Here is a 12,687-nt window from a genome sequence, read left to right on the forward strand (position 1 = left end):
CAAGAATTTTTCAGAAAACTCATGTCAAGTGCTCCTACTTCAGGAAGAAATACAAAGTTGAAAAACAAAAATCTTGTCCAACACAGAGAACAGGAAAGGTCAAGACTATAGTAGTCATTTCCAGTAAAATCCTAAGTCATATGGTCCATTCATCATAATCTTGGCAATTAAAGCCTCCTGGAGTAGGACCAATATTTCCAATTGTCAGAGAATATCTAAAATGGCTAAAAATTGGGTATTTTACACAGCTTTGATTTGAAGGAAAAAAAAAGTATTCAGAGAAACAGTTTATCATTGGGTACATCAGTTTTTCAAAAATGTTTGAGATATTAAAGCAGAGTGTTTAGTATCAGCAGCATAAAGTATTCATCTTCTATTAAAAGCTTTTCGTTTTGTGTCCCTAACCCATCAAATAGTCTTTTTTCTTTCATGCAACCATAAAGAAAATACAATGGCATTAACTATGTACTTACTGCTTATCTCCTAAAGACACCACCAAATAAACCTTAGGCATCATTTGTACTTTAAAATGGATAACAAGGAGGAAAAATCAAACCGGTAAGACAAGGATTGAAATCTGAAGCTGTTTCCTATTTACTAATCGAGGGGCTTCCCTGGTAGCTCAGATGGTAAAGGATCTGCCTGCAATGCAGGACACCCAGGTTTAGTCTCTGGGTGGGGAAGAACCCCTGGAGAAGGGAAGAGCAACCCACTCCAGCATTCCTGGCCGTAGAATCTCATGGACAGAGGAGCCTCCTAAATGGGGTCGCAAAGAGTGGGACACAACTGAGTGACTTGCACGTTCGCTTTCATTTATTAATCTGCTCCCAAACCTACTAAAATAGTCTCATCCAGAACAAGCAGACATAAGTATTTTCCTTCTGTGAAGAGCTTAACCCTTAGTTAACTCTCAGTTTCATGACACTCAACATGAAAAAGAAGTCTGCAATGACTGTGTGTAGTACATACAAAAGATTTCACAATGGCTAATACGGAGGCTAGAAAACTGGCCTCTAAGCTTTAGAAAAAGTCACCACAGATGCTCTACTCCTTGAAATTTAAAATGTTATAAATGTATGTATTTTTTAATAAGCTGATGCAATTAAACATTGCATCTTTAATTAAAATAAAAACCAGTTTTTATAGTCTCTGGGTTAAAGGTACCATATAATGGTTGATACATGTACTATTTGATTACAAAGTATTCACATATATATCAATTCCCAAGTCACAGATACATTTGGTAGAAGAAGCTTCTCTTTTTAATAAAAATACTGGGGATGGGCAAAATGGGTGAAGCTGGTGAACAGGTACAAACTCCCAGATATACAGTAACTGATCGCCTGTAATGTACAGAAGGGTGAGCACAGCGAGTAATAAATACTGTGGTGTATTTGAAAACTGCTAAGAAAGCCGATCTTAAAAGATCTCATCACAAGAAAAAAAATCCCTAATCACGGTGATGTATATTAATTAGACTTATTGTTGAAGTGTGAAGTCACTCAGTCGTGTCCAACTCTTTGTGACCCCAATGGACTGTAGCCTACCAGGCTCCTCAGTCTGTGGAATTTTCCAGGCCAGAGTACTGGAATGGGTTGCCATTTCCTTCTCCAAGACTTATTGTTGCTATCATTTTATTATATACAAGTAGCAAAGTATCATGCTATACACCTGAAACTCAGAATGTAATATGTCAGTAGCATCTCAAATGTATGTATATAAAAAGAGATGAATCATTCAAACCTGATTCAAAGCTGAATTATTCTATGTGCATAATCATTTGACTTTTCTCATATTAATATGGGTAAGGGAACCAGGAAGAATGGAAAGATATTTTGTGGAGAACTTGGTTTGAGGAAGTGAATAGTAGAGGATTCCCAGATGAGGTAAGGGTACAAGGAAACAGTAGGAAGGACTAGCATTAACTTTTATTCCTCAGTGTTACTGAGGATACCTCTACGTTTAGTCTTTTGGCAAACCTGGCAGTCATTAGAAGCTGCCAACGCCTGCACATCCCATGGTATGACATGGTTGTAAAGTACCTCCTTGAGGTGTGACAAAAGAAGGTGCTAGTCTTTCCTATAAAAGTGGAACAGCTATTAAAACTAAGTCTTCTAACAGGCAAGTGACATTTAATATTATTTTAGAAGGCAGACCTTTACCTCTTAGGTAACCTAATTATCTGTCTTAACTTTTACTTTAAAGGCAACCTGGACAACAGAATTCAATAATGAAAGCTACTGAAGAATAAGTTGATTTAATTATCCCAGTTCCTGTGAACTCCAGAGAAGTATTATTCAATTATCACAGTCAGAATCATCACTATTTTTACCTGTTATCTTTCCCTGGATACATCTGAGTATATTCAACTCTGTATTTTTTGGCAAAAAGCATGAAGGCATTCATTGGTCTTTTGCACTTGTTAGGAGAAGTGGCACTCACAGTCCCTGAGCTGTGGGTTTTGACAGCTTTAGCGTACAAAGAACTGGAAGAGAGCTGTGATGATCCTGGTGAGCCACAGTTTTTACTGAATCCAGATCTTTCAAAGTCTTGACCTCCAGGTCCTCCACAAGACAAAGACGCACGACGCTGACGAGCCATACTACTTAGCACGTAAACGGCAGAAGAATCCATAGGCGTGAAGTCATAGCTATAAATAAATAAGTTTAATTCAGTACAATTATCTGATTTGTAAGAACAGGATTAAAAAAAAGTATCCTTAAGATCTGATTGGAAACTTGTGTATTTTACCTTAAATACTACCAACACCACTTTACCAACTTCACCTTTGACAGATGCTTATAAAATGAAAGCTTATGTGTGCATTTACTAAAATTAGTTTTTTTAATCTTGAGAATACAAAAATTTTTTTTTTTTAAGTACCTCACCCCTCCCCACCCCAAAGGAATCCACATGCTTTATGCATAGCAAATACCTCTTTCAGATCCCATACAACTCATTTATTCCTACTTTAGATTTATTTTCGGACAAATCTGATAATCTACTTTGTTGAGCTACAGAAACCTGAAACTAAAAAAATTTAAACAGCAGTGGCATACACACCAGACCTAAAGACCAACTGCTACAGAAGGTAAGATGTTGGCTAAGGACAGGGAGAACTGGTTAAATGTAGCTGAAGGGACTTAACGTGCACAGCAGCCCGAGCACTTGTTTGGTGATCATGTAGGCAGTCACGCATGCAGAAATCTCCCCTAAAGGCGACCCACATAACACAGCCTAAAACTTCAACACCCACACTTGTCAGAAAAGCTACATTTCGTCTGATACATTGTTTATACAGGTATCAAAGTAAGTTCTCCATATTCTCTTACTCTCTCAATTAGCTTGCTTGTTAATTATTATCCTCTCTATATGAAGAAACAGGCTAAAAAAAGGTAAACTATCATTCACCCACAGCCTCATAGCTATTAGCTCTAAATCCTCATGTTTGTCCATCTCCAAAGCCCCAGGTTGCCTCAGCAATACCATAGCACTCTGTACCATTGTTGGCAAACCTCAAGGTGAATAATCATCAGACTTACTGAAAACATTGTCTGAAAATAAGAGAAAATGAGGACCATAGCCTAAAGATAACCTATTAAAAAGAGGTCTCTTGTTCCAACTGTGTACATTTTTTTAACTTACCACTTACATTTTTAATCTCAGCAGAAAATCTTTTACTCTAAACCCGACTCTCTCTCCCCCTGAAAACATAAATTCTAGCAATACATCAACAGGTTGATATGAGCTACAGGAATAGTATCTGCCTACAGGTAAAACAATATGAGATTATAGATGATTCTAGACACAGACGAAGAGCTACATGAGTGAGGTCCACACCACTCACTGCACACAATACAAATGACTTTTACCAGTTATCGCATCTGTTTTAAAAGGTATCACAACAAGCAACAAAGGTTTGCTGTATAGCACAGGGAACTAGTCGGTATCTTGTAATAACCTATAATGGAAAATACTCTCAAGTGTATAACTGAATCACTTTGCTGTGTACCTGAAATATTATAAATCAACTGTACCTCAATAAAATATATTAAGGAAATAAAAGGTATTACATGAAATAAGTGTACTTGAAGAAGTATGACTCCAAAATCATCCAATAAATACTTAGCAATCAGTATTAAGCCAGAGAAATAGTTTTTGATACCTCAATCCCCTCTTATATGTAATTTAGAAAAACAGCAAACCTAACCATTGTAAACGAACCTGACACAAAACTATTAACCTCTACTGTGCTTGCGTGCTAAGTCGCTTCAGTCATGTTCGATTCTTAGGGATCCCATGGACTGTAGCCCACCATTCTCCAGGCAAGAATACTGGAGTAGGCTGCCATGCCCTCCCTTCAGGGGAACCTTCCCATCCCAGGTATCAAATCCCTAACTGAAGGAAAATATTTAATTACAATTTGAAATACCAAGAGATTTAAAAATAGGGTAAGCTAACTGACTACTGAAATTTGAAAATACCACCATCTAGTGGTACAACCAACCATCCATTTCCACTACTGATAAAATCTGTAGTTTGAAATACTCAATCACAGAGTTCAGATTTTGACGTGACCATAGCATTACAATATTACATAAAATCAATCTTAAAAGTTTAATTTTTTTGCTATACTGAACATTCACTGCCTTCACAATCTGTAGTTCCTAAAATATGCTTTTATTTCACACCTCACTTTTTCTACATGCTATTCCTAAAGCTTACAATGCCCCCTTTCCCACCATCATTGTCTTATTACTCTTAAAGAAAAACTCTACAATATTGTAGTGTATATTAAGCAAATCACAAATATTAACTCACTTAACCCTTTTACAGTTTTTTTTTTTCTTTTTCCAAAGACCCACAGAAGAATTAACTTACCCCAATCTCCAGAGCAAATCTATCACAAAGCCAGGACCTGAATCCTGGCAGTCAGCTCCAGAACCAAGGTGCTACTATACTACACTGCCTCTCAACCAGCACATCACACACCATACACATGGACTATTCATCCACTTCTTTCTTTAGACTGGAAGCAGAGAGGCAAGCTTATGTTTTAACTGATTTTAAAATCCCCAAATGCCAGCATATTCTAGGCGCTCAAAATGTCTGATGGCTGACAGGATAAAATAAACAAATCTGGAGAACGTAATAATTGGGCTCAGAGCCCATCTCTGCCACTTACCAATAATACAACCCTACAGGTAATCCTGTAGCCTGTTCACTCATCTCTAAAATGAAGACAATACATGCTATGCAATGCTGCATAGCTGGAAGAACAGACTATATAAGACAGGCAAGCTCACAGGTACGCAAGTAAAGTATCAATTATTATTGAAAAAGTAGCCTAGGTTGGTAAAGTGACTATCCCTAAACCTGCCCAGGGATGCCTAGAAGATTGGCCTCAATGCCCAATTCTCTCAAATGGGCTTCTTCAAATCAAATTCTCACTTGGAAGCTTCCTTTCTACAGTAGAGCCACAAATTGTGTTTAAGAGCTCACCAGTTTATTGCTGACTTCTGGTCCTCTGCAAGCTAACATCGACTCACATGCCCTTCCCCAACCAGCATGACCCAAAAGCACCTATTGTGTTGCCAGCAATGCCTAGCTGGGTACTATAAATTCTAGTCTTCACAACAAGGAGTAGAGTTAGGTGGTGTTATTACTTCCGTTTTACAGTTAAAGCACTGAGGCTTGCATTTACAAAAAGAGAGTAAGTCGAATCTAAAGTACAACACAGGGAATTCCTTGGCGATCCAGCATTTAGGACTCTGTGATTTCACTGCCTAGAGCCCGGGTGGGCACTAAGATCCTGCAAGCCAGATGGCATGGCCCAAATACAGAGAACAGACTTGTCGATGCCAAGGGGGAGGAAGGGTGTGGGAGGGAAGGACTGGGAGTTAGGAAATGCAAAAATTATTATATACAGAATGGATAAACAGCAAGGTCCTACTGTACAGCACAGGGAACTATATTCAATACACTGATAAGCCATGTGTAAAAGAATATATGAATGTATAATAAAACTTAAAAAAATAACAAATAGTATATTTCTAATATTACTAACGTCCTACATTGGCCAGACCCAGAGATAACCACTCTCCTGAACTGTTTATCACTCTCCCTTCCAGTAATTTTATTATAAAATACATGCATAAACGATAACACTGTAACAACAGTTAAAACGGCAACTATGTTAACATGTTATATTAGAATGTTTCATTGTGCAGAAAAAAACATCACAGGCTTGCTGTCCTTTCAAAGGGTTACTTACAGGCTGGCAATGACTAGCATTTGGAATTAGGATTTCAAGAGCGTTCCCCTCATTCCCACAACTGGTAAAGTGGCTCACTGTTCCTAAACTGTGGGTACTGAAAATACTGTTTACCCTAAACACCTGCTTTGGTACATGCCAGGCAGAGAGCCTGTGCACCCAGCTCCCAATAAAACCTCTAGTGTTGCATGTCTAATAAGCTTCCTGGCAGATGACAATTCCTACGTGTTGTCACAACTCCCTGCTGAGGGAAATAAGCTTGTCCTGTGTGACTCCACAGGGAGAGGACTCCTAGGAACTGGGCTTCACGAGACTTAAGCCCATGCCTTTCCTTTTCACAATTTTGCTTCATATCCCTTCACTGTAAGAAATCATAGCTATGCATGTGACTCAGTACTGAATCCTGTGAGTCCTCCCAGTAAGACACTGAACCTGGGGGTTAACTTGAGGATCCCTAACCTAACTGTATAATGTATATTTTATATACAACGTGTGTTAGTCACTTAGTCGTGTTCAACTCTTTGTGACCCCATGGATAGTAGCCAGCCAGCCTCCTCTGTCCATGAGATCTGCCAGGCAAGAATACTGGAGTGGATTGTCATCTCCTTCTCCAGGGGATCTTCCTGACCCAGGGATTGAACCTGGGTCTCCTGCATTGCTGGCAGATTCTTTACCATCTGAGTCATAGAAAGATTATATAAATTTTTACTTAACATTTCTAAAGTTGATCCATGTTTAAAAATGTATGTCTAAGGTGGCACTAGTCATAAAGAATCTGGTTCAATCCCTGTGTTGGAAAGATCCCCTGGAGAAGGAAATGGCAACCCACTCCAGTATTCTTGACTGGGAAATCCAAGGACAGAGGAGCCTGGCAGGCTACAGTCTATGGGGTTGCAAAAGAGTCAGACACAAATGAGCACACACAAGATTCATTTCTTTTCCACTGACAAAAAGAATTCCACTGCATGAATGTATCACATCCAGTTTCCAGTGAATGAGTACTGATACTGTGTCCATGCTTTTGCTATCATGAGCAACACAGCTATGAGCTTCACACATCTCCTAGTGCACGTCTACAAGCATTTACTCTCTTTGGTGTACATACAGAGGAATGGAACTACTGATATTCGGTGGTTGACAATAAAGCCAAATTATCTTCCAAAATTTTTGTATCACTTTACACTCTCACCAAAACATTAGAGGTATCATGAATCTACATCCTAAGAATACTGAGTAGCAGACCTTAACACTGTCTTATTTTTCAAAGATGACCGTGTATGAAAGAATCAAACAGCATTTAGATTCCAATCTTAGGGACGTTTAGTGAGCATACAGCCTGGGCCAGGCCCTGTGCTGGTTACCTTTTTTTCCTTTTTAACAGTCTCACTTACGCTTTCAAAATAAAAACATATTAACCTTATACTGGACTTCCCTGGTGGCTCAGACGGTTAAGCATCTGTCTACAATGTGGGAGACTGGGGTTCGATCCCTGGGTCGGGAAGTTCCCTGGAGAAGGAAATGGCAATCCACTCCAGTACTATTGCCTGGAAAATCCCATGGACAGAGAAGCCTGGTAGGCTACAGTCCATGCGGTCGCAAAGAGTCGGACACGACTGAGCGATCTTCACCATAATCTTATATTAAACTGGATGAAATAAAATTGTCAGCCCAGCAAAACTCTTCCGAATTCTCTACTTAAATGCTTATGAATTTGTTAATTATCACAAAGAAACAACGGGTCTTAAAATCCTAGATATTATATTCAGACTTTCTCTGCATTCCTTCTGGGAGAAGGGTGACCCAACTGCCCCCATGTTCCCAAGACTGAGGGGTTTCCAGGGATGCAGGACTTTCAGTGCTAAAACCAGAAAAGTTCCACAAAAATTCAGACAGTTCGTCAACCTTCTTGAGTGTCAGCACATATGGGTTCTTATCCTATTCTACAACTTGTTAAACAAGGTGATCTCAGGAAAAAAATCTCTTTCTTCAAGTCTTTCCAAATATCAACTTTTTTGCTATTCTGACAATTGTTAATCCATACAACTAAAGACCTTGGTCAAATTGAGTATTAAAGAGTTAACTAAAGGAAAAAGGATACAATTAAAAGATTAATAAACTGGTTTAAAACAGCTGGCTAGATTTAACAAATTTTTTTTTAACTCTCAGAGCTGATCTATTTCAGCAGGACCTTGTTTATCTATTATATGTATACAATTTGTATTTTCTAATCTCAAACTAATTTATCCCTCCCTATCCCCCTCAGGTACCTTTTTCAGGTAAGTTTTTCAGTCTGTAAGTCTATCTATTTTGTAATAAGTTTATTTGTATCTTTTTTTAAAGATTCCACATATAAGTGATATCATAAGGTATCTGTCTTTCACTTACTTAGTATAATCACCTCTGCGTCCATCCATGTTGCTCCAAATGGCATTATTTCATCCTTTGTAAAACTTCTCTAGAATTACTATTTTACTGTAATTACTAAGTATTTTTTTCATTTTTTCTTATACTGTTGACCCTTAAACAATGTGGGTTTGAACTGCATGGGTCCACTTAAACACGGATTTTTTTTTTTCAATAGTAAATACTACTCAGTCCATGGTTGGTTGAATTTGCCTACACGAAAAGCTGGCTATAAGTTATATGTGGATTTTCAACTGTGTGGGGTCAGTGTCCCTAACACTTGTGCTGTTCGAGGGTTGACTGTACATATTTCTCCTAAGTAGTCCTTTTTAATTCTCACATCTTTAAAGGTTTAACTTCCTAAATAGCAATCATTAGGGAGATTAAGAGTTAACAGAGGAAAAAAAAGATTTACTATTACCTTTTAAATGTATCAAAAACACCTGAATCATCAAAATTAATGGCATCGGGGTGTCCAGGAGGTAGACATACATCACCAATATGAATTTCACAACACGGAATGCCATGCTGTACCACAGTCAAGCTTGGATAAAATGACGACCAACCTAAAGGTAAATCAAACAATCATGACATGAAGGATAGAGACTGACATAAAGCACCCAAATTATTTCTTAGACATGTCACCTCTGAGTCTTAAAAATAAAAAGTTAATATTTAAGAGATTTTTAACACAAGTCATGTATCTTTGCCACAAAACAAATCTAAGTATTTTATTTAAGCAATGCAAAAAGCCCTCCAAAACTAGTTTAATTCAGCATTTTACTAACGTATCAATTCTATCAATCAGTACTCCATCTACCTACAAGATAGTAAGTGATAAATGATGATGATGGAGACCATGAAATAGTCTCTGAATCATTACATTTGATACTGTGTTAATGTGACTCAGGTATAAAGCATAGTTGGCCTAAACCAAATTTCGATTACCAGAATATTTCATTCCCCAAATTATATCAAGACCATAGAGAGCTTATTATAGTATACACTACATGAATCTACAAGTTCATACCCACAGGAAGTACAGTTCCACCTGACTACTGCTAAGAGATTTAAACATCAGTAGGTATTATAAGGCATTTCCTATGGTAGTTTTAGTGTGAAAGAAGATTTCCCTTCAAAAGTTTTTTCTTAATCATCAAAAATCACGCCATAAGACATAACTATAGATTTAAGAAGCTTTCTTTAAAAGTATGACAAATTCAAATTGAAGCCCTACCTTTATTTTTAACATAGAAAGGGTGGTCCAGTTTACACTCTACAGTAAGTAAACCATCTTCCACTGTACCAGGATCAAAAGTCAACTTCAGTACAGACTCACCAAATGATACACTTTCTTCATGTGATAACAACTTTAGACCATCAGAACCATAGCCCTGGAAATACATGCATAGAGCAAATAAATTGGCAATGTTCAGTTCAACATGGAGTGATGTTCCTATAACGTGTAAGATTTTGTAGAAAAGGTAAAAATAAGATGGGATTCTTGCCATTGAGGAGCTATCAACCCAGTAGTGAAGAAAGGCAAATATATAAATTACTACAATATAAAGCAGAGTGGAATCACTACTTCAATGTAAAAATAAATAGTGCTATATGGAGTTTAAAGGGAGATATTAACTCCAAGAGATTAGGGGGCTTTCAATTCCCATGTGAAATGGAATCCAGAAGCACTCTCCTTATACCAGGAAGAGTTTTAACTAGCAACTTCTTTGGAGAGTGCTGAGTATTTGCTAAAAATACAAGATGAATTCAAAGTTGGGGCAAATAAGGCTGCAAAGAAGGGCCCAGTTAGTAAGTACGTAAGTAAAGGGGTCTTAAAGACTGGCAAAGTGCTCAAGCTTTCCTTTGAGAAGGATCTGGAAAGTCAATGAAAGTATTATTATTAATGACTCAATTTTATGATGATGACAAAGACTACAGATAAAAGCTATCTCTAGTATTCAATTTATTTGAAGATTCAACAGGAGAAACCCACTACAGTCTTGAATTGACAACTGCAATGGTGGTAGAACTGGGCTGAATAAATTCAACCAGTATTTACTGAGTGCTTAGTAGATGCTAGGTGCTAGGCTCTGAAAACACATGATCCCTACCCTTAAATTCACAGAAAGACAAAGGAGACAGACATGCCAATGGCTAGCTATAATATCCAATCAAAGTTGACTAATGAAAGAAAATGATAAACATAAAAAGTCTTGAAATAGAATGGATCAACTGAATATGAAGGGAGGAAAGGAAATAGCCAACTTCATGTTTTGAATGAAGCAACCAAGAAAGATTTTGAATCTGGCAATCAAGAAAAGATAATACTACTCCTAAAAGAAAGGAGGAAAACAGCCTGGAGGGGAAGAAAAAGGCAGTCCAGTGTTGGTTATACTAATAACTAGATTAAATCTTCTGATTCTTCAAGCTGTAAGAACTTAAAATCAATCCAATTGCATCTTACAAAGCAGGAAGCCAACACCCAGTGGGGCAGACAAACTGCCCAAGGCCAGTCACGCAAATGTTAGTAGCTGCTGGCAGAGCACAAAAGAGCACAGCTCTCCTGACTCCAAGACCAGAGCAGTTTCCATGGGCCACAAGGAATTGCTTTGAACATCATCATCAGTGAGGAAGTGGTAAATAGAGTGAGGAGGGGTAGAACCTTATCTAACATTCACCATCACGGGCAGACAAGTCAACAGCAAAAAAAACTCAAGACACCAGAAGGAAAATCATGCTACACAAACCAAAAGAAGACAATCCACTGTGCAGAATGCTGCAGAAATGACAAACCAAGCAGATTTCTAATCAGAATGAAACTAGTAACCTTTGACACAATTTTAGTAGAGCTACAGAGGCCAAAGAAAGACTACAGTGAACTTCACTATACAGAGCTTACAGCATGAAGGCAAACTGAAGGCATCAAGACTGTCTTTCTCAAGGACCTAACAGTAACAGCAGGGTCAAAACAGGAATCTTTAAACAAGCACACTTCACAGGCCCATTTTCTCTGCCCAAAGTGGAGATGGAGAAAGTGAAGATTTCAAAGATAAAGGTTTCATCAGTATTTATCCACTGCTACCCATTACTGCCTTTGCTTACCAACTCAGAAAATACCAGCATTTTATTGGGTCATTTTAAAAGTAACTCAACTCTCTATCCACGGGGGAATTAACCACTTCGTAGATTACCTAAGCTAAGGCTTTGGTTTATTTATTCATTTTATGTTTAATGCCAGTTTAGCTTTCCCTAAAATGCAATGTGTAAAAAGTGCTAAGAAATACTCTTTTTTCCCATCTAAGAAAGCTTCATTATCAAGGTACGATCTCAAGTCACTGTTGTTCTCACCAAGAGGATTCACAAAAGCTCCTCCCAAAACGTAGGATGCCATTTAACATAAAGCAAGTGGAGGATACATCTGTAGATTAATAAAAAACCTGTGCTCCCTTTGAAAGACTTGGAAAAGTTGAAAGAATTTTAAATCAACCTTGTGAGTGCCCATCTGGAGATCTTCCTCATTATCACAGCCTTCGGTTCTAGCAAAATCTTCCACATTCTGCCATTCCTTATTGCTTCCCTTATGAAAGCACAGTCGTGTGCCTAAAGTTGAAATAAAAAACAAATATTAGATATGTGATCAGCGTGTTTGCTACACATGTAAACTAAAGAATTCAAGCCTTTTTTTAACCTTTCAAAAAACAGTGCCAAGCAGTTGAAGGCCAGGAATTGCACCACCCCAAGTCGTCATCATCTGAGAGGGAGGACATGCAGAAAATGCCAGATTCCGACTCACTGTTTGCCTGTGGGAAAAAAGCATCACAAACTTTTTAGTTTCTTTTTTCAACGTATTTTGTTAATATGTGTCTTCAGACTTTATTAGTAGGTAACTTACTTAAACTGTGGGAGAAAAAACTGCCTTCTGACGTTTTGGGAAGTTTAAATGTATTTTCTTACTGGTAATTCTGAATTTTTCTAACAGTTATTAGAGCTGTACGTATAAAATCAAA

General features: G+C 37.8%; 2 protein-coding genes across 5 annotated transcripts in view; one reads left to right on the top strand and one right to left on the bottom strand.

Moving 5' to 3' along the window:
* COG5 (component of oligomeric golgi complex 5) overlaps window positions 1-2,730 on the top strand; it is a 277,335-nt gene extending 274,605 nt beyond the window's left edge. For both annotated transcript variants that reach the window (XM_070369612.1, XM_070369611.1), the window contains exon 23: window positions 2,206-2,730. Coding sequence is in view for 1 of the 2 variants with exons in the window: in XM_070369611.1 (XP_070225712.1) it covers window positions 2,206-2,251 (46 nt within the window). In the remaining variant the exon portion in view is untranslated. The remainder of the gene's footprint in view (window positions 1-2,205) is intronic.
* The window catches only part of HBP1 (HMG-box transcription factor 1), a 30,619-nt gene that overhangs the window by 1,770 nt on the left and 16,162 nt on the right, over window positions 1-12,687 (bottom strand). For all 3 annotated transcript variants that reach the window (XM_070369614.1, XM_070369615.1, XM_005901433.2), the window contains exons 5-9: window positions 12,369-12,480; window positions 12,168-12,280; window positions 9,915-10,071; window positions 9,099-9,243; window positions 2,333-2,650 (exon numbers count right to left, since the gene is read on the bottom strand). In XM_070369614.1, coding sequence (XP_070225715.1) covers window positions 2,333-2,650; window positions 9,099-9,243; window positions 9,915-10,071; window positions 12,168-12,280; window positions 12,369-12,480 — 845 coding nt within the window. The remainder of the gene's footprint in view (window positions 1-2,332; window positions 2,651-9,098; window positions 9,244-9,914; window positions 10,072-12,167; window positions 12,281-12,368; window positions 12,481-12,687) is intronic.

The sequence above is a fragment of the Bos mutus genome, chromosome 4, assembly GCF_027580195.1.
Source record: "Bos mutus isolate GX-2022 chromosome 4, NWIPB_WYAK_1.1, whole genome shotgun sequence".
Taxonomy (NCBI): Eukaryota; Metazoa; Chordata; class Mammalia; order Artiodactyla; family Bovidae; genus Bos; species Bos mutus.